The 23,850-nt window shown below is 37.6% G+C and overlaps 1 protein-coding gene across 1 annotated transcript; it reads left to right on the plus strand.

The window, feature by feature from the left end:
* Nucleotides 1-6,985: 6,985 nt before the first annotated feature.
* col1a2 (collagen, type I, alpha 2) lies at nt 6,986-23,783 on the plus strand. Its single transcript, XM_043217853.1, has 50 exons — nt 6,986-7,184; nt 8,839-8,840; nt 9,864-9,899; nt 10,155-10,238; nt 10,671-10,727; nt 10,987-11,031; nt 11,267-11,320; nt 11,413-11,466; nt 11,561-11,614; nt 11,718-11,771; nt 11,922-11,975; nt 12,276-12,320; nt 12,482-12,580; nt 12,677-12,730; nt 12,961-13,059; nt 13,146-13,190; nt 13,550-13,648; nt 14,191-14,244; nt 14,342-14,449; nt 14,760-14,813; nt 15,017-15,115; nt 15,287-15,340; nt 15,474-15,572; nt 15,656-15,709; nt 15,822-15,875; nt 15,979-16,032; nt 16,423-16,476; nt 16,575-16,619; nt 16,717-16,815; nt 16,893-17,000; nt 17,090-17,143; nt 17,237-17,290; nt 18,551-18,604; nt 18,773-18,826; nt 18,966-19,073; nt 19,258-19,311; nt 19,409-19,462; nt 19,613-19,774; nt 19,869-19,976; nt 20,073-20,180; nt 20,281-20,334; nt 20,505-20,612; nt 20,719-20,772; nt 20,867-20,974; nt 21,119-21,172; nt 21,267-21,374; nt 21,686-21,932; nt 22,048-22,232; nt 22,321-22,563; nt 22,770-23,783. Exons 1-50 carry the CDS (start codon nt 7,115-7,117, stop codon nt 22,914-22,916), a joined length of 4,059 nt encoding a protein of 1,352 aa, XP_043073788.1. The 5' UTR covers nt 6,986-7,114; the 3' UTR covers nt 22,917-23,783.
* The last annotated feature ends 67 nt before the right edge of the window (nt 23,784-23,850 follow it).

The raw sequence follows: 23,850 nt of genomic DNA on the forward strand, positions 1-23,850 counted from the left end.
AAGTGAATCAATAAATAATAGTTCACCTAAAAATAAAAATTCTGTCATCATCTACTCACCCTTGAGTAGTTTCAAATCTGTATGAATTTCTTTGTTCTGCCGAAAACAAAGAACAATATATATATATATATATATATATATATATATATATATATATATATATATATATATATATATATATATACAGTACATATATACATATATTGATGCATTGATATTTTAAATAAATTAATATTATTATAAATGTATTATTAGATTAATAATATATTTCAGTTTTTTCTTTCATTCTACTAAATGGTCAACATGCTTCTTGTGCTGGACAACTCCTTGCTTGTCTTAAAAGGTATTATATGTTAGGTCTTTACTCTCAAACCGCTGCAGACCCATCTACCAATTTAACTGGCTGTGCGCTCCTGCGACATTGTGCTTGTGTATTTTTATACTGCTTATTATCCCTTTGCTGACCAGACTTTGAGTCATGTGGACACAGAATAAAACTAACTATGTGTTAGGCAGAAGCAAGGGTGGTTCCCAGCTCCGATTCTTTCTTTTCTTCTCTCTCTTCTTCTCTCTTTTTTACGAAGGCTATGTTCTTGACTTATCTCATAGATTGAGAATGCCCAATCTAGTTGTCAGATGATGGTGATGGTGTTAAATTGCATATTTAAGTTTTTGTAATGATGACCAAACTATGCTGGGACAATGAGGAGACAAACGTAAAATACCTAAGGAGCTGTCCTTTAACATATTAGATGCTGAAGTGTCAAAACAGCATTGAGGTGTCATACAATATGATTTGCTCTGCTCATTTTCGCTGCAGATTTTCTCTTTTCATATGGAAAGGTCATCACCGCAGAGCCCAAAGTAAGGAAAAAGGATATCAGCCTTGGAGCATAGCCTGTAATTTCAAAACCTCAGCCGACTTTCTTTCTCTGTGTGCGAGTGTGTGTGCTCTTCTCAGTCAAATGAGTTCTAAATTATGGGAGTGTGTGCTCCTCCTCCTTAATGACCTACTGTCTAGCAGTGCTTTCTCAAAGATAGGTTAATTCACATGCCACACCAGCAGTCTAGCGCTCTAGCTGCTCTCCCACAGTGCCTGTGTATCCCATATATAAGCATCAATGCATTACACGCATTATAAATCCATTACGATATTTACACTAAGCATTGAAGTGGTATGAGAGTTGAAGGAGTACTATGTAACTCCCCTTGCAACAGGCCTGACTTAATATATGCAGCACATCCTAGTCTATGTTTTATTAAATGCATGCTGAAATTTGACAGATCCTTTTATCAGGCATATTGGGAATCGAACACATGACCTCAAGCATTGTTAGTGTCATATTAAGCTCTCATTCATTCACTTATTTATTCACTCACTTTCTTAATAATGTCCATACCAACAATGCAAACAACAACAATTTCATACCATTCAAATAGGCATTTTGTTTCAATTGAACATATCATGTATTTTAGCGTGAGTAGTTTGTTATATCATTAGCTGAAGTAAAATGAAGCTTATTGTATGAAATTGTTATTGTCTGCAATGTTGGCATGGACTTTATATATTAAGTAAATGAATGAATGAGTGAATGAATGAAGGCTATTCAAACCATATAATATGGAATAAAGAAATAATCAAATGATAATACAAAGTAATATAGCATAATATATATATATATATATATATATATATATATATATATATATATATATATATATATATATATATAATATTATAATATAGAAATGACTAACCTCAAAAAACCCCAAACATTTGTTAAAGTGTCTGTAAAAACATTTATAAAAAAAAAAATTATCCAAATATATATATATATATATATATATATATATATATATATATATATATATATATATATATATATATAAATTGATACGCTGTTCTTTTAAATAGTAAGCAGCACATGTTTCAATGCTGATAATGATAATAATAAAAACAAAGAAATTACAGATAAAATATAAGCATCAAATTAGCATGAGAAAATTATTTCTGAAGAATTATGTGAAAAACATTTTGCTTTGCCACCACAGAAATAAATTATACATGAAAAACAATATATTTAATATATAATAAAAACAATATTGTTATATATTATAATGTTACTGTATTTATTCCATTAGGTCATATAATTCTATTATATGGGATGTTTCAGATTTATAATTTATTATTACCAGTTATTCATAATCTGCTGAATGAAATATCATATATATACTAGTCAACATTGGACAAGTGGATCAAAACCTATCAAAGTTGTCCTAAAACCTTGTTCTTGTCTTAGTACAACTTTAATATATTTTTTTCATCCACTTCAAATGTTGGCCTCTGTATACATACATACATACATGCCATACAGTATATATGTACACTAGTCTATGCCCGCAGCACCCTGGCACTTGTTTAAAGGCACTCTTGACTGGGGATGCCTCACTTGGGCGTGTTTCTTGACAGATCTTTAGAAACTCTCCTCAGGGGAAGCACCAGTTCAGTTTGAATACAATCTTCCTCTGTAGAAGATTTCCTGTCTCTTTAAAAAAAAACTTAAAATTTGGCATAAGTAGTTAACTGGACTGATAAATGTAAAATAACACATTTCATATCATCTTAAATCTTTCATGAAACAAACCAAAATGCTAAAGGTGAATGGTGAATCTACACTGTTTACACTTGGTTTTCACGCTTGTGTCTGAATGCATTAGATGCATGCTGTGACAGCCACACTGGTATGATAGTCTTGTACTGATCGTGTTGCAGCTAGCTGGCAGGTGTACAGTGGATAAACTCTAACATGAGATTTTTTTGTGGTCCTCCTCTGCTCTGTCTCTGGATGTGGAGAAATCTGAGACGCGGAAACTGGGTTGAGCGCGCAGCCAATCACACGATGCCTGAGCTAAGCACATCTGGAATCCAACAACATGCAGAGACATGGGTGGAAAAAGGAGAGTTCTGCAAAATGGCTGACAATAAAAGCTGAGCAACATCTGAAAAGCAACATCACAACAGAGATCTCAAACATCATTTGATGTGGATATAATGTCATTGATGTGAATGGTGCACAAACAAAGTTAACTAAGCCTTTATCATGTTTCAGAAACATTTATGGGTATGAATTATTGTTATGTATAATTTTACTGCAAAATAGGCATATGGCAACGTGTACAGCTCAGTGCTAAGATCAAGCAGAGCTATAAATAGCCATAGAATTCAAATAAAGCATTCTTTGCATCTTTATGTTAGGGTTGAAGCATAAAATAGTATTTCTTGCAATGATTATACTTACTAGTATGCTATTTTACTTCTATTCAACTTTTTTTCAGATTTAAATGCCTTTAACTGATATCTCTACTGCACGGCCGAGCTTACTTCGATAGAGAATATATCTATCAAAAGAAAGAGATGAGAGAGCAATTTTTTCACAGCTGTGTAGCCACATCTATGGTTTTGTATTTCAAGCAGCAGTTTACAAACTTCAGTCAGACACACAGAAGAAATAAGACAGTCGCTCGTCAGCTAATAGGGTCAAACAAGCAATCAAGGAAGTACGGATGAAACCATAATGTTGTTGTGAATATGGTAGGGGTTAAAGAACAGAAATATAACACAATATATGAGAAATGCACAAATATTTATTTGCCACAATTATCTAAAATCATGTGATACGGCTGATATGGTTGATATGTCTGTAAAAGATATAATATATCATATTCATTGCCATATGGCTATATACGTATATGGCTATATAAGCTTATTATACAGATGCTTAACTATATATATTTTTTTATCTTTGTGGACCCTGGAGGTTAAGAAATTTGCTAATAAGATGCTAATAAGGTTAAAGGAACATTACAAAAGAACTGAATTTACATTGACGTTATCTGAATTCGCGAATTGTGATTTACCATGGACTGAGAGGCTATTCATTAGATGTCTACTAATATTAAAGTTAAATGTTTATTTCATTAGCTCTTTCTAGGAGTGAAGGTTAAAGGGTTAAATTACATTTAAATTGTAAAAAATAAAAAAATATTATTTTATTAATACAATTTACAAACTGTAAATTCTTATTGTATTAATATAAAGATGGTATTGTTCTTATACTTACTTTAATTATTACCTTCACACCGATGCTATGAACCACAGCTCAAAATAACAACCGTTGCATAGATTTCCTAAATTAGACGCCTTTACTAGTTAGCCCTGGCTTTACTTTCTATTTATGTAAAAAGCAATTAAATGAACGATTTTACAGTGAGAGTTTTCAGAACATTTTAGACTTCAAATACTGTAAATCGTTGTTATGAATGAATGCATGTACACCGTTTTTTTTTTCTGCTTCACCAATGCAGTCAGCGCTGTTCCCGACTCTTCATCTAGTCTCTCTTGAATCTGTTGAATTCCATGTTTGACTGAACATGCTGCAGTGCCTGACCATCTTTGAAACACATTTGCTCTCATACGCTCCTCCCCCTCATTGCTTTCCCTGCTTTAACTACAAGCGGGTTGCTTGGACATTCCAGCAATGACTAATATTTTTCTGGCGCGGAGAAGTGAAGCCCAATGGAAAAGAAATAGTGGAGCCGCCATTTTAAGAAAACTTGTTATTCAGCTTCTTTAAGCCTAACAATATGGGCTGCTGTGCGTTTACAGTGCACCTAAATTGCCAAAACCATTTCTGGGTTTCAAGTAGATGTCAAATGTATGTCTATACGGACGTCATTAACACTAGTGACAATAATAGGTGTGAGTTACTGAGTGTGTTACAGTCCTGCTGAGGAGTCTAATTAAGCGCTCGTAGTCTATGAACTTTCCCATCCTGTCCAATTTAACACTTAAACAGTGGGTGGGCTGTAGCAGACCTCAGGAGTTTATTACGCTGAAGAAAACAAACATGCTTGCACATCGGTTATCATTACCGAGTTTCTATTTACACCACGCATGGCTCTTGGATACCTTTATGGACCTTTATGGATACCCAACATGGCGTATTTTTGTGATTTTAGTAATAATAAATAATCATACGCACTTCAATACACTGAGGTGCAAATAATACGCTATTCTATATGCTAAATAGCGTCTTACATTATTTAAAGTCATGCTGTTTGCATTCTATCATGCTATTTTGCAGCTGCATACTCTTAGGCAATTGAGTTTATATGTGCATGTGTGAGCCTCAGCGTCCATGTTTTCATCAATATAATAGTGGCACTTGCAGTTTACTGACAACAGAACATTACTGTAAACTGCACTGAATCATGTAGCCAACAACAGCTGATGTTTTTAATCAGCGTGGGATCCCTAGCTATGAAACATACACTCAGTCAAAAAAAAACAAAAAACATTTTTTTAATGATTGGAAGCATTGCATTTTACTCATTTTTTTCCCTGTTGTAATTTTAGGTTAGAAGAAAAAATAGATTAAGTTTGAAACACACACACTGGTAGACGCAGCAAATGTGTGTTTTAGTGAACATGCCATAGGGTTTGTGCTTTCAAGCTCCACATTCTGCAGAGGACTGAGTGCTGGATTCTGGCTGCAGACATGTCTGGTCCTGTGGCCAGAGCTTCACTGAGGAAGGCAGGATCTGAAATTAGATCTCCTAGACTGGCCTTGGTCTTCTGACTAAAAGTGAGCCGAAATACAGCTCTGCGGCAAAACTGTCTCTCAAAAGAACGATTTAGAAAAAAGCCTGAGGCTGGTTAGTTAGTTAGTCAGTGTATGGGTAAAGACAAGAATGATAAAAAAAGGGAAATCCTTTAATATATATATATATATATATATATATATATATATATATATATGTGTGTGTGTGTGTGTGTGTGTGTGTGTGTGTGTGTGTATGTGCGCGCATATATATTATATCAATAGGTTAAAGTTTCCAAACATAGCATTCAAACACATTAGACAAAACCTGACTCATAAAAATAACAAAAATGTGATACTTTAAAGTCAGTTTTAAGTCGTGGGGGTCTAAAGGGGTCGTCACTGTCACATGACAACAAAATGGCTTCCTGCATGTCAGTAATGCCACACTGACTTTTTCACACTGACTTGTTTTTTTTATTATTTGCAATATTTTGAACAAATTGCTCCAATGTTAATTTTCTTTATAAATAATAAGTAAACCAGAAATCAATCCCAAATGTCATACGATGTAACATTTTTACACTCAGTCTTTTGTATGTGTTATTGTCCTATAATTATTATTTTCAATTTTTGAAAATGATCATGACTTAGAAGCGTTCATCACTGAAGAAGAATAATTTTTGGCCGAATTCCATTGAATGCAAATCTAAATAACATAACAGATCCAAGGGAAAGGTTGGTGATCCACATAACAGCGTATGGTTTAGAAGAGCTTTACTTGGACAAAGTCAGAATGAATTGCACGCTATGACAGTGAGGATTTGAGTGCGTTGTCTGCATGGCAAAGCAGGTACGTTTAATGCACAGTAAAAGACAAAAATATGCCACAGTTCCGTGCGCGTATTGGCGATATTTTGGTATTTTAACACTTCAAATTGAACTTTGAAACTTATCACGCCTGCACACAGCGAGCTTCCCTCGGTTAGATGTATCTCTCGCGAATCCGGGGTCAGGAGCGCGTTGCGAAGAAGACGCGCCAGATGCGCAAAGCGTGCCATGAGCGTCCGCCGGGCGCGCTCGGACCCGTGAGCTACGCGCGCGCCATTGAATAGCCTGAGAAAAACGGTAAGCTTTTCTCTTATAAAGCTCGACCACGTCCACGTCCTCAAAAGAATGGATCTAATTAAAACGTTGTACTCGTCATCATTGTCAGAGCATTGCCAAAGTCTGAGAAAAGAGAGAGAGAGAGAGAGAGGAGAGAGGCAGGGATGAGGGCAGTGCTAGGATGAGAGTCACACAGAGTCTCTCTCTCCCATTGGTTTGGGGGCGCACTCTGGACACGCAGTCAAGGGAACCTCCTGCCATATAAATAGAGCTGGTTGGTCTTTATTATTCTAGCATCACGGCAGCAGGTTCCTGCTAAGTTTGGAGTTTATACCACAACTGTATGCCTGCTTGAAGTAGTTAAACCAGGGCACTGCAGCACAAGGAGTCTGCATGTCGGTGTAGACATGCTCAGCTTTGTGGATACCCGGATTCTGTTGCTGCTCGCAGTGACTTCGTACCTAGCATCATGTCAATGTAAGTTTGAAATATGCTTTTTTGTCTAACCAAGGATCTTAAGGCTTTTTCTTTCTTCTACTGGATTTGCCGCGCTTGCTTGGTTGAACCTTGCTGGGAAATTACCTCAAGGAAAGCTAGAACCACGTCTGAAGAATTGAGGCGTTTCCTTTTGGCTTGCCACTTTAAAAATCCAGCGGATCTTTTTAATGGATTCCTCGCGATCTTGGATATTTTCATCGGTCGCGACTGAGAAACGGAAACAATACGGCGTAGTTATTTTGAAAAATAATTAGGAAAAAAGTGCAAAAATATAGACGAATTACGGACAGCGGGTTAAATGTATTTTTTTTTTTAAAGATTGTCTAGGTTAGGGCTGTACCTCATCATTGTCCCAGACTCCAGGAGTGTTTTTTTAATTATGGGGGTCTGTAAAATCTGCCCCCTGCTGGCTAAAGTCTGTAACATCATTTTTAAGCAACATCCTATAAAATGTTAACAATCTAATTTAAATTAACAGTTTTCGGTGTAAATAATAAAAAAAATACTAAAAACAATACCTAAATGTAAAAAAATAAAAAAAATAAAATAAAATCATGGCCTATCATAAGCCATACTTAAATTAGATCTTAGCCAATCGGATTTATGCTCCTCAGAATATAAATGCGTTTTAGAACAAACCGTTTTGATAAAACTTTCTTTTATTATACTTTTTTTTCTTTTTGCTAATTTTAGAAAACATAAAATTGGCATTTAATGCGGCACTAGGTCATCACCCAGTAGTTAAATACGCCACCTCGTGGAGAATGAGTGACATTACACGTAGCTGCTCCTCCTGGATGAAACCTGCTCGGTTTGAGTGGGAGTCTGTACCTGGCATCGCAACCGGAAGGCCTAAACATGTAAACAATTACTGACAACCTCGACAGGGTTAGTAGTACCTGACAACCGCTGCCGGTGACTCACATGGTGCATTAAAACAATCAATTCAGCCTGGGACGGTGCTTATATGTAATAGGCAACAGCACATATACGTAAAACTATAAATAAACCAAAAATAGCATATTTGTTCATCAACCTAAAAACGTTTTTGAGAACAATACTATAATTTTCACACTTTAATTAGATTTAATCTACTCATTCAAACAAATATAAAGAGTTTTAGTAAATTGAATAAATTAAGTACTTAAATAAGAAGCTTATATTAGAAGCACTATATGACAATTTTGTAGCCATTCTTACAGATGCTCAATCATAAAATCAAATTTAAGATATCAATCTAGCCAGACTTAATTTTTTTTTACAGCAGGGATGGATGTAAATGCACAAAATTCTACTGATCTTACTTTTACACAAATGCAAAAAAGAATCACACACACACACACACACACACACACACAATAGATGCTTATGCATATATTTTTCTTTTTAACACATTCATTTTTGTTTGTAAGGGTACTGTATTTAGCATAAACATTAGCATTTTTCTTTTCAGATTCTTCTGAAATGCTTAGAGTGAGTGAATAATAACCTAGAATAATAAATAGTAGACTTTTTTTATACGCTTTTTATGAACTGTTACCATATTTCAACATACAGAGTGCATAACTAATCGATCACCTCTGTCTCTCTCCTCTCTCTGTTTTCTTCCTCCACCCCCATCTTCATCACACAGCGGTCAGTACACTCGCATGAAGTTATTTCCATTGCATTAATAGAGATATTTACCTTATCTGGTCCCAAATGTTCAAATGGATGATGATATTCGGTGAGAAGATCCTTTGGTCAATCCCAAATATACCAGAGCCTTTTGGATTATCAGATTTTCTGGGGTTTTTCCTTCTTGCCTGTGACGGGAAGGAGGAAAGCACCATTGGCTCAAGCAAATGTCAGTGAAACTGGAGACCACCCTATCCTGCCTACCAAACAACCTGGGCACAATGGATCTTTTTAGATGGCCTGCTGAAGAGGTGGACTCAAAGTAACAAAATCAACAAGCAGCACGAATTCCTCCAGCCTGGTGGATTTCGCCCAGCAGTTCCCTCAAGTGGACGTGTATAGCATAGATTCTAAAAATTGGCATAAATACTGAATGCTATTTGGGATTGAATCAAATTGCTCACCTGAATATCACACAAACGGTATTGATCACTAACAACAAAAGGTGCTTAAAAGGAACATTTTGGCCAGTGGGACGGGATCATTGTCCTGTTCTTGTGATGCAAGCTAGGCCTCTGAGCTCCTTAAAGTAGCTCGGTTGAAAGTGGCATTACATGACTGGTGCATTGCTACTTTTAATAATATGTAATTAAGTTCCAGGCATGACATTAGCAGTATTTACTGATTATAACGTGCATGCATGTGCATGTTAGGATTGTTTTGCGTGATCAGTTTGCATGTTTGTAGTTTTAAGAATACAAGAAATGCTTTTGATATGAGCTATTGCACATCAAATGCCAGGTGTATGTATTTATTCCCTTTTGTATATGCAATTATATGAAGATAAGCATTCGTTCTGATGTTTATGTTTATGACTGTAGCATGGCATATGGATATGTAACATAAACCTGAAACAAAAACATATATATTTGCTATAATCCTGAGCATGCATTTAAAAAAACAAGTGGTCTTCATATGAAGGTGTTTTAATATAATGTTGGACTTTGAAACAGTTGTCTGGTTGTACTTTTCTGTAAATAGGGCACCAGGGGACCAAAAGGACCCAGAGGTGAGAGGGTAAGTTTATCCCGTGCTTTTTCAGCATTGCAGTTAAATTTAAAATAGGCCAAAGAGATTATTATAAGGTGATTAACTTAACCATCGCTATAATGACATGGATAGGAAAAAGCTATTCTGTATATTTTTGGTATCAGTTTCACTAGATTAGCATGGCGGCTAGTTCACATCCAAACAACCGATTTATCTTACATTTTAAAACAATAGAACAATAACAGCTAGTTTAATTTTGTTATTTGTTCTTGTTCTCCAAAGGGTCCTAAAGGACCAGATGGAAAACCCGGCAGACCTGGACTTCCTGGGCCTCCCGGCCCCCCTGGCCCCCCTGGTCTTGGTGGAGTAAGTTTCACACTGAAATTCTTTTCCAGAGACTAAACTTGTTTATTACACAGCGATTCAGTAATCAAAGCTTGCGGGAGGTTATATTTGAGTCTCATGATCCTCCAATTACCCCTTGACCCAGTCATATTTAACATTTGACCTTTAACCTTTGCCCTGAACCTTGGCCTCAAAATGGCTTCCAAAAGTGTGAGCTGTATTTATTTTCAATGCAAGCTTATAAACGGCATAAAAGAAGACACATTTAGAGAATGTTTGTGTCAATAAAATGCTAAAATAACTTAAGCTTTCCATTTCTTCTTGAATGTTTTTAATGGTATAGTTAATATTAAAAAATATATACAATAATTACTGAACTAAAACAATGTATTATTATTGCTCAATATGTTTTATTAATTTTATGCTAAATATGTTGCTTAATTTCTTCTGTAGAACTTTGCTGCTCAATATGATGGCGCTAAAGGACCTGACCCTGGCCCTGGACCTATGGTAAGCTCATGTGATTTAATATCAGCTTTAATATCAGTGTATCTAATAATATCACAAATATATATATTAGGAGTATATGAAAACCTTGAGCAGTTTACTACTAATTTTGTTACTATTTATTTGTTGCTATTAATTCTGCAGTGTCTTGCAAATGAAATTCTGGACCTTTTAATTTATTAATTTGCATAATATGATTAAATATGTACTGCTGATCATATTGAGTTCTCTGGACAACACTTTTTTACTTTTATTTTTACAGGGATTGATGGGACCTAGAGGCCCATCTGGACCTCCCGGTGCCCCTGTGAGTATCTGTTTAACAAACTGATTGAAGTATCGACACCTTTTCAATCACATTTGTAAATAAAAATGTTTAGAATTAGTGAATCTGACATTTTTATAATCAGTAATTTAATTAAATATTGTTTTGAGTGTTTATAGTGCTAAAAATTCATTTTTCATTCATTCGCTTTTTCATTTTGCCTTTTCCTTCATGCCTTTTTGTGTGTGTGTGTGTGTGTGTGTGTGTGTGTGTATAGGGACCTCAAGGATTCCAAGGACATGCTGGTGAGCCTGGAGAGCCCGGTCAGGCTGTAAGTACCATTTGGTCAACACAATTGTTTCACACAGTGCAAATGACCTTTCAACTTTAATGTTGATTTCTCTCTCTATCATCTCGATATAGGGAGCTGTTGGTGCTCGTGGACCTCCTGGACCTATTGGCAAAAATGGTGAAGATGTGAGTGCAGCGATACCATATACTAAAACTGGACTTTGCATTGCACTATTTATACGCGCTGTGTCCTGACATCCTTTTTTTATTCTTCTCAAAGGGTAACAATGGCAGACCTGGAAAACCAGGAGACAGAGGAACCCCTGGAGCACAGGTAAGGGAATCAAAAAACATTTTTTTGTTTAAATCAAGCATGTGTGTATTTACCTGAGTAATATTTCTTACAAGGAACTTTGTTTTTGCTCTTTCTTCTACAGGGTGCTCGTGGTTTCCCCGGAACTCCTGGACTTCCTGGCATGAAGGGACACAGAGTAAGGGCTTAGTATTGAGGACTTGTGAGAAGGCATTGTTAGCTTTTAGCTATTAACGCTCTAAAACAACATTTTTTATAGAAGATGAGACTTAATATGTTGTTTCAATTGCTTACATCTAATAAGTAACCATGATTTCTTGTTCCTCAGGGTTACACTGGTCTTGATGGACGCAAGGGAGAGCCTGGTGCAGCTGGTCTTAAGGTATTAAACATCCTAAAACAAATGCATTTGCCACTTTAAAAAAATACATAAAACGATACAGTTTAATGGAAGGAAACTGCTCTTGCTGATGCTTTACATAAATATTGCTCATGCTTTACATAAATGTTCTGACTTGTGAAGCTGCATTACGTGCTATACAAGTAAAACACATTACTATTATTACTCATATTATTACTCATAAAATACAGGACACTTACCACATTTTATAGTGCATTAAACAAATTAAGTCAAATATATCTAGTCATATTTTAAAGGCTTATGCTTGTCTTTTTTCAACAGGGTGAGAATGGTGCTACTGGATCAAACGGAACCCCAGGACAGAGAGTAAGTCAAACATTCATTTACGACATTAAACATTCATTTCTGAAAATCTTCATAGTATATCCCAATTCTGTCTACAGCTAAATTGACTGCATCCGCTTAAATGGCCTTAAATACATACTTGCATCAACTCTTTTACATACTTCATTTCTTTTGTTGCACAGGGTGGTCGTGGTCTTCCTGGTGAGAGAGGCCGTGCTGGTCCTTCTGGCCCAGCTGGTGCTCGTGGTGCTGATGGCAACACTGGTCCTGCCGGCCCTGCTGTGAGTGGACTAGCTGCCCTTTGACCTCTCTGTCTCTTAAAACATGCCTTAGAGCATAGTCCTAATGTAGACATAACACATTTTCTCTCCCCTTAGGGTCCTTTGGGAGCAGCTGGTCCTCCTGGTTTCCCTGGAGCCCCTGGACCTAAGGTATGAGTGACAGACGGAGGAATAAAAACTGAAAAAATTCAGCTGAATTTGATGTCTGCCAGGCACCTCTCTATTAAACAATGTGCTAGAGGATTAATAGACATGATAATACAAGCCAATACTGCCTGCTTATATCATCTGATTAGATCTCATGCTCTACACATACAATATCTTTTCTTTATTCATCATAAATGAAACATGAAATTTACTGTGTCTATAATATTTGACAGGGAGAACTTGGACCCGCTGGTCCAACTGGCCCATCTGGACCTCAGGGACAAAGAGGAGAGCCAGGCACGAACGGTGCTGTGGGCCCAGTCGGACCCACCGTAAGTACATTTTAAATAGTTGCAGATAAATTCATCATATTTTTTTGAAAATAAAAACTAACATGTCTCTCTTTGTACTTTTACAGGGTAACCCTGGTGCTAATGGTATCAATGGAGCTAAGGGAGCAGCTGTGAGTTTTCCTATTATTAATATTAAATAACTGTATTATAAATATGTTGTGTGCAAAACAATGTTAAAATCATTTTGAATAAATAATTATCTTTTTGTGATCGTGAAACAAATCCTGTCATATGTGCTTTTGCTGTATTTTTAGATATATTTTGTATTTTTTAAATATATTAACATTCTTCCCATTTATTTTGACACTCAAAGAGTCAAAATTCAATTTAAAGTAAATTACTGAAAAGCAAACACTGAAAGCTGACTGCTTTATCTTAAAGTAACACTTCTATGAATTCTATGTTTGTGTGAAAGCATATGTTTTTTGTTAGTTTTTTTTTTTAATGTATTTTTTGGTGTATTCTACAGGGCCTCCCTGGAGTTGCTGGTGCCCCTGGTTTCCCTGGCCCTAGAGGCGGCCCTGGCCCCCAGGGACCTTCTGGAGCCTCTGGTCCCAGAGGTCTTGCTGTGAGTACCATCTGATTTGTCTTAGCTGCCATTTTTGGGTTTTTGTCTGATAGAAAATATAGTCTGGGAAGTTTTTTAGAAACTGTTACTTTAACAGATTCCTTATCACAAATTTTGACATCAGAAAACCAGCTTGAAGTCAATTAAACTTGAAGAGAGTTTAAGAAAAGAGACAATGCAACTGCACAACGGTCATGATATGGAACTATTTATCAGCCAACTTTATGTTAACATAATTACATACGTTTTAACAACAATATCTTAAATAATAGTTTGAGCCTAGACACATTAATTGTGAGAGACACATTAATTGTGTTTGTAATTGTAATGTATTTTACATGAAATGAAAGTATGTTATTCTGTTTAAATTATATTAGTAAAGTTATTTTATTAAATTATTCCAAGCAAAACATAATTTAATATTTTGTTTTATTTTTCATTTTGGTGCATGACTATTTATGTGCATGTTCTTTTTTATTCTCACATTTTTAATAGGGAATTTTTAGATATGTATCTGACCTCTGAACTTTTTCAATGCTCAGGGTGACCCCGGATCCGTTGGTGTGAAGGGAGATGCTGGTGTCAAGGGAGAGCCTGTGAGTATACACACTGACAACCATCTTAATTTTATAAAGCATACAGTTATGGCTGAATGTATTTGTTCACTTCCTCCTTTGTCTTTTTCCTGTACAGGGTAGTTCTGGTCCTCAGGGACCCTCTGGTCCTTCTGGTGAAGAGGGCAAGAGAGGCGCAACTGGTGAGCAGGGAGCTACTGGACCCGCTGGATTGCGTGGACCTAGAGTAAGTTTGATTTATTAAGAAATTGTTCATTTTAATTTGGGCATCTTGGGTTTACTTGTAAGCGTCAGAAAGAAAATGGAAACCTGATGTATAAGAGGACTAGAGGAACAAAAATAAAACAATACAAATATATGATAATCACTTTTAGATGGTTAGTGGGGCAATGATTTGAAAGGAAAAAATACAATGCAGAATATTGAAAAGAGAATTAGAGAATAAGAATTAATTTTCTGAATTAAATATATATGTATTTGGTTAAGTCTTTTATTGTTTGTTTTTGCTAATCTATGAACATTCATGTTTCTTGCAGGGAGCTGCTGGTACTCGTGGTCTGCCTGGTCTGGCTGGCAGATCGGGCCCAATGGTGAGATTTAAGAGTTATATTAAGATCTGTTCTGTATTTAAACAAGCTATGGAGTGTATATGGAATGTGACATGTGAATGTGACATGTGAATAAATGTGATTTAGTTAAAATACATATACAATATATGATAGTTCTCCTGCCAAATTCATACAGTGCTCTGATGCTTTATATAAGACACTGATCTGTGATTCTTGTATCTTAGGGCATGCCTGGTGCCCGTGGTGCTACTGGTGCCCCTGGAGCCCGTGGACCTCCTGGAGATGCTGGTCGTGCTGGAGAGCCTGGTCTTCTTGGAGCTAGAGTGAGTATCAGCCTCTTAGTATTTAACATCTGCAAAGTCCATTATAACAAAATCTGTAAATCACAAAGCAAGACACATCTGAAATTTCTCCTACTTTACAAGTATGCATTAAGATCAATCATTCTTAACATGTGACCGTACTGACAAAACCATCACTTCATATCTTTTCAGGGTCTCCCTGGTAGCCCCGGAAGTTCTGGACCCCCCGGAAAGGAAGGGCCTGTTGTGAGTACACAGTTTTTATATTCATAATATACACATAGTTGGAGTTACCCAGGAAAATAAACCTAAACTAAAGCTAAACCATGAGCACTGTACTTTGTCCACATTCATCACCACTTTATATTTTGCTTTCTAGGGTCCATCTGGTCAAGATGGCCGCACTGGTCCCCCTGGCCCAACTGGACCCAGAGGCCAGCCCGGTAATATTGGATTCCCCGGTCCTAAGGGACCTTCTGTAAGTATTGATTATATTTTGCGCGTTCATTTTTTCAAAATATAATAGCGTATCGATGAGCTTATCAATGAACCTTCTTTTAGGGTGAGGGTGGAAAGCCTGGTGAGAAGGGACCCGCTGGTCCCGCTGGACTGAGAGTAAGTATTTCAGAGAGAAAAATATCTTTTAGATACATTCTTCAGTTTCCAGTCTCAAGAAGTGTTTTATTAGTTATTGAGCTGCTCTGATGGCATACTTCTTTTTCTTTAGGGTCTTCCTGGTCCTGATGGTAACAACGGCCCTGCTGGTCCCGTCGGACTTGCTGTAAGTAGGCCATTTGATATTTTCTAAAAAGACTGTCTGTGTGGATTAGTACATGACCTTTCACTGTTTCTCAGTGGTAACAGATTGTTGTCTTCTAATTTAGGGTGCTCCAGGTGAGAAGGGAGAGCAGGGAGCATCTGGTGCTCCTGGTTTCCAGGTCAGTGTCATACTTTCAAAAGCCTTTTTTCAAGACAGTCTTCATTCAAGCTTGAAATGTGAAGTTAAATGTAATAAGGGGTTCCCAACTGTCTTACTACAGTTTAAGTATCAAATGTGGCAACAAATAGTTTTCTTTAATCAATACAGTGGGTGAAAATTGGATAATCAAGCACCTCAAGCTTATTTGTCTTTTAAAAGAATTGACAGTGCAGTTGCATTTTGAAGAAATCCAGGCAAAATAGTAAAAACACTAGGTACTCCCATGGCTGGAAATCACTGCCATAGGCAAATAGAATAAGATCAATTTATGCTAGTCTTGTATGACTTCTTCCTGTTTTATGTAGTGCTTGAATATTAAAAACTAGTGTTTCCTGCTTGACTTTAACAGGGTCTTCCTGGCCCCGCTGGACCTGTTGGTGAGGCCGGCAAGCCCGGAGATAGAGTAAGTTTTTATGGCACAGACGTTATGCGGTTTTTGGTTTACTTGCATAATACTGGATGCATAATGTCATGCAAATCATTACAAATATTTCTCAACAGGGTATCCCTGGAGATCAAGGTGTATCAGGACCTGCTGGTGTGAAGGTGATTTACCTTTCTTTGATTTCTGATTCTTATTAATCCTCACATGACAATAAACAAGCCTATCTTATGGTTAATTTGTGCATTTATCACTGTGTAGGGAGAGCGTGGTAACCCTGGACCCGCTGGTGCTGCTGGCGCTCAGGGACCTATTGGTGCTCGTGGACCTGCTGGTACTCCAGGCCCCGATGGAAACAAGGTATGAACACACATCACTGCAAATGTCATCTAGAAAGATCATTTTTATGAGTATAACTGACAAAATATATTCTGCAGGGAGAGCCTGGTGCAGTTGGAGCTGCTGGTGCCCCTGGACACCAGGGAGCTGCTGGTATGCCTGGTGAGCGTGGTACCGCTGGAACTCCTGGACCTAAAGGAGAGAAGGTATGGTTTGGAGGAATGATCGCGGCACTCTGTAGTAGCCGAGTCTGTATGTCTCTTACAGATTAATAAAACATTTTTGTTATACACAGGGTGAGCAAGGATACAGAGGACTTGAGGGCAATGTTGGAAGAGATGGTGCCCGTGTAAGTATACCCAGTACATTTATCTACTTTCATACCAAATTACACAGATGTTTTGTAGCCGTAATTTTATGGTACTTCTTCCTCAATTTAAAGGGTGCTCCTGGACCTAGTGGACCCCCTGGACCCGCTGGTGCTAATGGTGACAAGGTAAAGAACATTCCCTCAGCTGCTACTGTATGTCAGAACAATGCAAGGAACTGCAGCTATTACTCTAAGTAATTGAAATATTTGCTCCAGCCCAAAAGGATTTTCTTTTTACTCCTTATGAATCTTGTGTGATGAATCACGTGTTATAATGTCAAAAGTAACAGCATAAAAATTAAGAGGATTTGAAATAATTGAGAACAAGACCACACTGGCATTCATTTAATTGTGCACCACTAACAGAATGAATGTATTAAGATTCTTACCTTCTCAAGGGTACGTAATTTGCTTCCTCTGCCCATTGCTTTAAGAAGAAACCCTGCTGACAATTGTCAGAATCACTGCTGCCCTCTGCTGAAAAATTTCAACAATATTCCATTATTAAAAAAAGATAAGGTCATGTTAAAGCAAAGCCGTGACATGATTGGATTCCTTTTCAGTGCTTTTACAGTAAATATTTATAAATATTTATAAACAACAATCAAACATTGATATGTTTATTGTTAAAGTGCTTTTAGATGATAGCATAAAACAGGAAAAAAAAGCATAGCACATTTTAATTAAAAAAAAAAAGAACTATTAAATGAAAATGAAAACTAAAGTGTATATACAATAGGTTGGAATTTATGCAATTTTCTACAACATGCGCTGTGATTTTTACCCTTTACTTATAAAATTATTAAATCACTAAACATTAAACTGCACTATATAAAGCATTGCCCCTCCCATGTTCAAGAACCAAATATGTTGTCTTTGAACAGTAAAAACAACTGAAATGCTAATGCATTGATTTAAAATTAGTGTCAAATGATTAATCATAATATATATGAGTACTTAACATATTTATTATGTATATATATATATATGTATATATATATATATATATATATATATATATATATATATATATATATATATATATATATATATATATATATATATATGTAATATATAAACATAACATATCTTTCAGAAATATATACATGCATTTGTGTGTATTTATATGTACACACACATATATTATGTACACAAAAACATTTCCTTTGGATGCAATGAATCGTGAGTGGGGTACTATGGCTTCCAGAGTGAATGTATCCAAATTGTCCTGAGGGATCTCAAAATGATTTACAAGTGCTTTCTTGTGACTTTTTACAGCCAAAAAGAATATTGTGATATGCTACAAATAATTAACTTGAAAAAATGTACTTATATCAGATAGCTGTAAAGACCATTCTGATCAAACCTATCTGTGTTTTCTTCCAGGGTGAAACTGGCTCTTTCGGCCCTGCTGGACCTGCTGGTCCTCGTGGTTCTCCTGTGAGTGTTACAATCAGTTCTTTACTACATACTAATACAATAACTATTTCATCATTTAATAATTTATGATTGTCTGATATTAAGGAATTAAAGAAAAGAACTACACAAACAAATAATTCAGATCAAAAACAAGCATTCATTCTCAAAACTTGAAAACTTGGATTTTAGGGCGAACGTGGTGAGTCTGGCCCTGCTGGACCCTCTGGATTTGCTGGACCCCCTGTAAGTTGATGCAAATTCTCCCGAAGTCTGCTTCATAATATCCCTTCTTTGTGATTGATACATTCACTTTTAGACCTCTGAATCAGCTGTTTTAAACACATATGCACTAAAAACTGACGGGCCAAAATGTGTCTTGTAGGGTGCTGATGGCCAGACTGGACCAAGAGGTGAGAAAGGACCTGCTGGTGGAAAGGGTGATGTTGGACCCGCTGGTCCTGCCGGTCCTGCTGGCAATTCTGGACCCCTTGTAAGTTTGAGATTATATTTAATAAAACTTTGTTGTTGAAGAAACATATTTTAATGAAAATTTTCTACTGAAACATATTGTAGTTTTAACATTCACCTCATGCCTCAGTCAAGTATATAGTGGATGACACATTCAATGTATCTTTGTGATTTTGAACTTTTTTCAATTTCTTGTGCATCTTTAGGGTCCTTCTGGTCCTGTTGGCCCACCTGGTGCCCGTGGTGACTCCGGTCCCCCTGTAAGAATGCTTTTATGGATTTATATATTCATTTATTTTGCTTATTTAATTTTTTTAAAAATCCAATGTGACTGATGAATTTCTGGCTCTATTCTAGGGTCTGACTGGTTTCCCTGGTGCTGCTGGCAGAGTTGGACCTCCTGGCCCATCTGTAAGTAATATTAGATAACTTTTAATGAAGTTTTCCAAGCCTAATGCTTCATGCTAGCACTTGCTTCTTTTCAGGATATATCTTTATATATAACTCACATGTAATCTGATTGTAATATCTGATTGGTGGGATTTTCTTCCCACCCATTAGGGTATTGTTGGACCTGCTGGTCCCACTGGTGCTCCTGGAAAGGATGGCCCACGTGGTCCTCGTGGTGATGTTGGCCCTGCTGGTCCCCCCGGAGAGAATGGACTGATTGGACCATCTGGTCTGGCTGGTGAGAAGGGATCTCCTGGAGAGGCTGGAGTACCTGTAAGTACAAGCTGAACACGTCACACCATGTTAACTGCAAAGTACTTAGTATATATCTTGTCTCATGATGAACTTTTTTCTTTTTAAAAATCAGGGACCACCTGGACCTGCTGGTCCTCAGGGTCAGCTGGGATCTCAGGGATTCAATGGTCTTCCTGGCTCCAGAGGTGACCGTGGTCTTCCTGGTGGCCCTGGTGCTGTTGTAAGTGCACTGACCCACCCCCCCAATTGTGTCCAAACTGCTCAAAATGAACTTGTTACAAGGTAAATCTTAATCCGTTACTTGTGTGTTCTTTAGGGTGAGTCTGGAAGAGTTGGTCCTTCTGGTGCCCCTGGTCCCCGTGGTCCCCTTGGCAACATTGGCATGCCAGGTATGACTGGTCCTCAGGGAGAGGCTGGACGTGAGGTGAGTTATCGAGTCATTGTACATTGTACATTTTAAGACACACAATTTGTAGGGGTTTTTTTCATACAGTATTCGCATATGCCTCTGTGTTGTTTTGTAGGGAAGCCCTGGTAATGATGGACCTCCTGGCCGTCCTGGTGCTGCTGGCCTTAAGGTATACAGCCCTTATATAACTTCTGACTAAGCATTTCTTTGTATTTGACCATCACTAACTTTATCCTAAGATTGTAGTCTTGTAATAAATCCTACAGTTTTCATCACTAAACCAGTATTGTGTTACGTATAAATGAAAAAAGTAATTGAACTGACTATTTCAACTACCAGGGAGACCGTGGTGAGCCTGGTTCCTCTGGACCCGCTGGAGCTGTTGGCGCTCCTGGACCCAATGGACCATCAGGCGCTGTTGGCAGACATGGAAACCGTGGTGAATCTGTACGTGTCACTAAACTAAGCCACAGCATCTACTAGGTTATGCATAGAAATTAAAGGGAGTACCACACATGTAATCAATCCTTTCTCTTATTTACACCCCCTTAAGGGACCTTCTGGATCTGCTGGCCCTGTTGGACCTGCTGGAGCAAGAGGTGCACCTGTAAGTGTTTTTATTAAAGGCATTTTAACTGAAGAATCCTGTCAATGGCTTCTATGGATATTTCCTTACTGTCAGTGTCTCCTTTGATTAACAGGGACCTTCTGGACCCCGTGGTGAGAAAGGTGTTGCTGGAGACAAAGGAGAAAGAGGCATGAAGGGACTTCGTGGACATCCTGGTCTGCAGGGAATGCCCGGATCCAACGTATGTGGTGCAAATTTAATAATAAACTTCAACATATTTTTCCTGTGCAAATAGTTTGAGCAGTTTATTCAGTTCTTATAAAGATTCGTCAAATGATTTAGCATAACAGATTGCAGAACAAGAACATATGACACTTTCTTACAGGGTCCTTCTGGTGACAGCGGTCCTGCTGGTTTGGCTGGTCCTGCTGGTCCAAGAGTAAGTAACTTTCGGATTTTTAAGACTTACTACACAGGATTTTGTAATAAATAAGTGGAAATATGCATAATGGTTGTTTGCATTTTGTCCTTAGGGTGCAGCTGGTCCTAATGGCCCTCCTGGTAAGGATGGTTCTAATGGCATGCCTGGTGCTATCGGACCCCCTGGTCACCGTGGTCCTCCTGGACACGTTGGACCTGCTGTAAGTAAACATACATTTATGACCTTGGACCACAAAACCAGTGGAAATCTTTAAAAAAAAATTTTGTACATCATCTGAAAGCTTCTTCGTGGAGCATGATCTTTACTTAATGTCCTAATGATTTTTGGCATAAACAAAAAAAATCTAATTTGAGAATTACACAGATTAAAAGAAAACAGAATGTAAATCATCATGTTTAAATCATGTAAAATTTAATATAGAAATAAAGTATCTTACCTTGAGATTGAATGTAGATAAGACACTCCAGTCGAATACAATGTGTGGTTTATCTTGAATGTGTTTAACTTTAGGGTCCTCCTGGATCTCCTGGTCTTCCTGGACCCGCTGGTGCAGCTGGTGGTGGATATGACACATCTGGAGGCTATGATGAGTACAGAGCTGACCAGGCCTCTCTCAGGGCTAAGGATTATGAGGTGGATGCCACCATCAAGTCCTTGAACACACAGATTGAGAACCTGCTTTCCCCTGAGGGCTCAAAGAAGAACCCTGCCCGTACTTGCCGTGACATCAGACTCAGCCACCCTGAATGGAGCAGCGGTGAGTGACCAAAGCAGTTTAAGGTCTATTATCTTCAATTAGCGCTAACTCATCTTCCAATAGTTCTACTACTCTGACTTTCCCTTAAGATCTGTATTGTTTTCTTCCCCGGTAGGTTTCTACTGGATCGACCCCAACCAGGGCTGCACCATGGATGCCATCAAGGCCTTCTGCGACTTCTCTACTGGCCAGACCTGCATCCACCCCCACCCAGAGAGCATCCCACGCAAAAACTGGTACAGAAGCTCCCAGGAGAAGAAACACGTTTGGTTCGGCGAGACCATCAATGGTGGTACTGAGGTAAGTTGAAGAATTTCAAAATAGTTGAAGCCAGAAAGGACAAAATGAATTATTGTACTGACTTGTCTTCTTCTATGACCTTTTTCAGTTCGGTTACAATGATGAGACCCTGAGCCCACAGTCCATGGCTACTCAGCTGGCCTTCATGCGTTTGTTGGCCAACCAGGCAGTCCAGAACATCACCTACCACTGCAAGAACAGCATCGCCTACATGGATGCCGAGAATGGAAACCTGAAGAAGGCTGTGTTGCTGCAGGGCTCCAATGATGTGGAGCTCAGGGCGGAGGGCAACAGCCGCTTCACTTTCAGCGTCCTAGAGGATGGCTGCAGTGTAAGTTCTCTTTTTGCATTTTGATTGAACAGGCAAAACCTTCATCCAGTTAGCACAAGATAAGAGGTTAAGAGTTTATAGTCACAAAAGATGACAATCAACATGCACATGAGATAGACTGTCACAATTACATGTTTACACCTTAGCATATCTATACCAGATGTTTGTCACTTAACATGTTTTGTCTTTTTGTTTCATCCCTGCAGACACACACTGGCCAGTGGAGCAAGACAGTCATTGAATACAGAACAAATAAACCATCTCGCCTTCCCATCCTCGACATTGCACCTTTGGACATTGGTGGCGCAGATCAAGAGTTTGGTTTGGACATTGGCCCAGTCTGTTTCAAATAAATAGACTCATGATAAATTAAACGAGAGAAAGAAAGAAAAAAGAAAAATCTCTGCCCTTCTGTCTGTGTTTTTTTTATACTGAATGCTGATTTTTTTCTGCAAATCCACTTGCTTAAGCTGGGCTCTATCGGAGAGGACCAATGGACTGAATGGAGCATTGCGCAATGCAAATTAATACAGCAGCCCAAAGAGACACGGGATAACACCATGTTATGGGACATGTCATCGTTTTGTAAAAATAAAAGAAGTGTAATAAAAACAATGAAAGTATACATCACTTTGTGGTCTTTGTATATCTTCCAAAGAGGAAGTTTAAAACCACAATTTCCGTAAGGTTTAAACTACCTCATGTGTAAAGGAAAATATTAATCAACATCCTAGTTGTCACTAGTTGGTACTAAGGCTTCAAGTTCTGTCCTGTTTCAAAGGTGCTCCAATACTTGAAGCAGTGATATTATATGGTGCTATACATGCAGCTGTGGAGAAAACCACTGTTACTGTATTACTTTGTATTGTCTCTGAGGAATATTGCACAGGTCCCCCTGATAACCCCATATTTAAGCAGGTGGAATATTCCGAAACCTGATGTTTGTCTGGTTTTTTCTTTTTGTTTTGTTTGTTTTTGTTTTCTCAGAGTTTTGTTCTGATTTTTTGTTTTCGTTTAATTTTGTTCAGGCAATACATTCTTTTTTTACGCCCCCAGTGTTAATACTGACAGCACAGTTCATCCATTTGAAAGGATTGCAGAGGCCTCTCTCTCAAAACAAACCACAAAGTTTATTGTACCTATTTTGTATATGTGAGATGTTTAAATAAATTGTGAAAAGTTCTGAAAATAAAGCATGTCCAATGTTCCGAAACACATTATTCCATGAGTTAAGTGCTTTAATGTTGGGAAAAAGATGTTTGACTTAAATGGCCATTTTGAATGTCT

Source organism: Puntigrus tetrazona, chromosome 19 (assembly GCF_018831695.1).
Source record: "Puntigrus tetrazona isolate hp1 chromosome 19, ASM1883169v1, whole genome shotgun sequence".
NCBI classification, from domain to species: Eukaryota; Metazoa; Chordata; class Actinopteri; order Cypriniformes; family Cyprinidae; genus Puntigrus; species Puntigrus tetrazona.

What these genes read in the sequence shown, in the direction of transcription:
- col1a2 (XM_043217853.1), top strand. Translation starts at nt 7,115, where the DNA reads ATGCTCAGCTTTGTGGATACCCGGATTCTGTTGCTGCTCGCAGTGACT. An exon ending in CAGGACCTGCTGGTGTGAAG is followed by an intron (nt 16,620 to 16,716) that starts GTGATTTACCTT and finishes ATCACTGTGTAG; the next exon opens with GGAGAGCGTGGTAACCCTGG. An exon ending in CTGGTGCTAATGGTGACAAG is followed by an intron (nt 17,291 to 18,550) that starts GTAAAGAACATT and finishes GTTTTCTTCCAG; the next exon opens with GGTGAAACTGGCTCTTTCGG.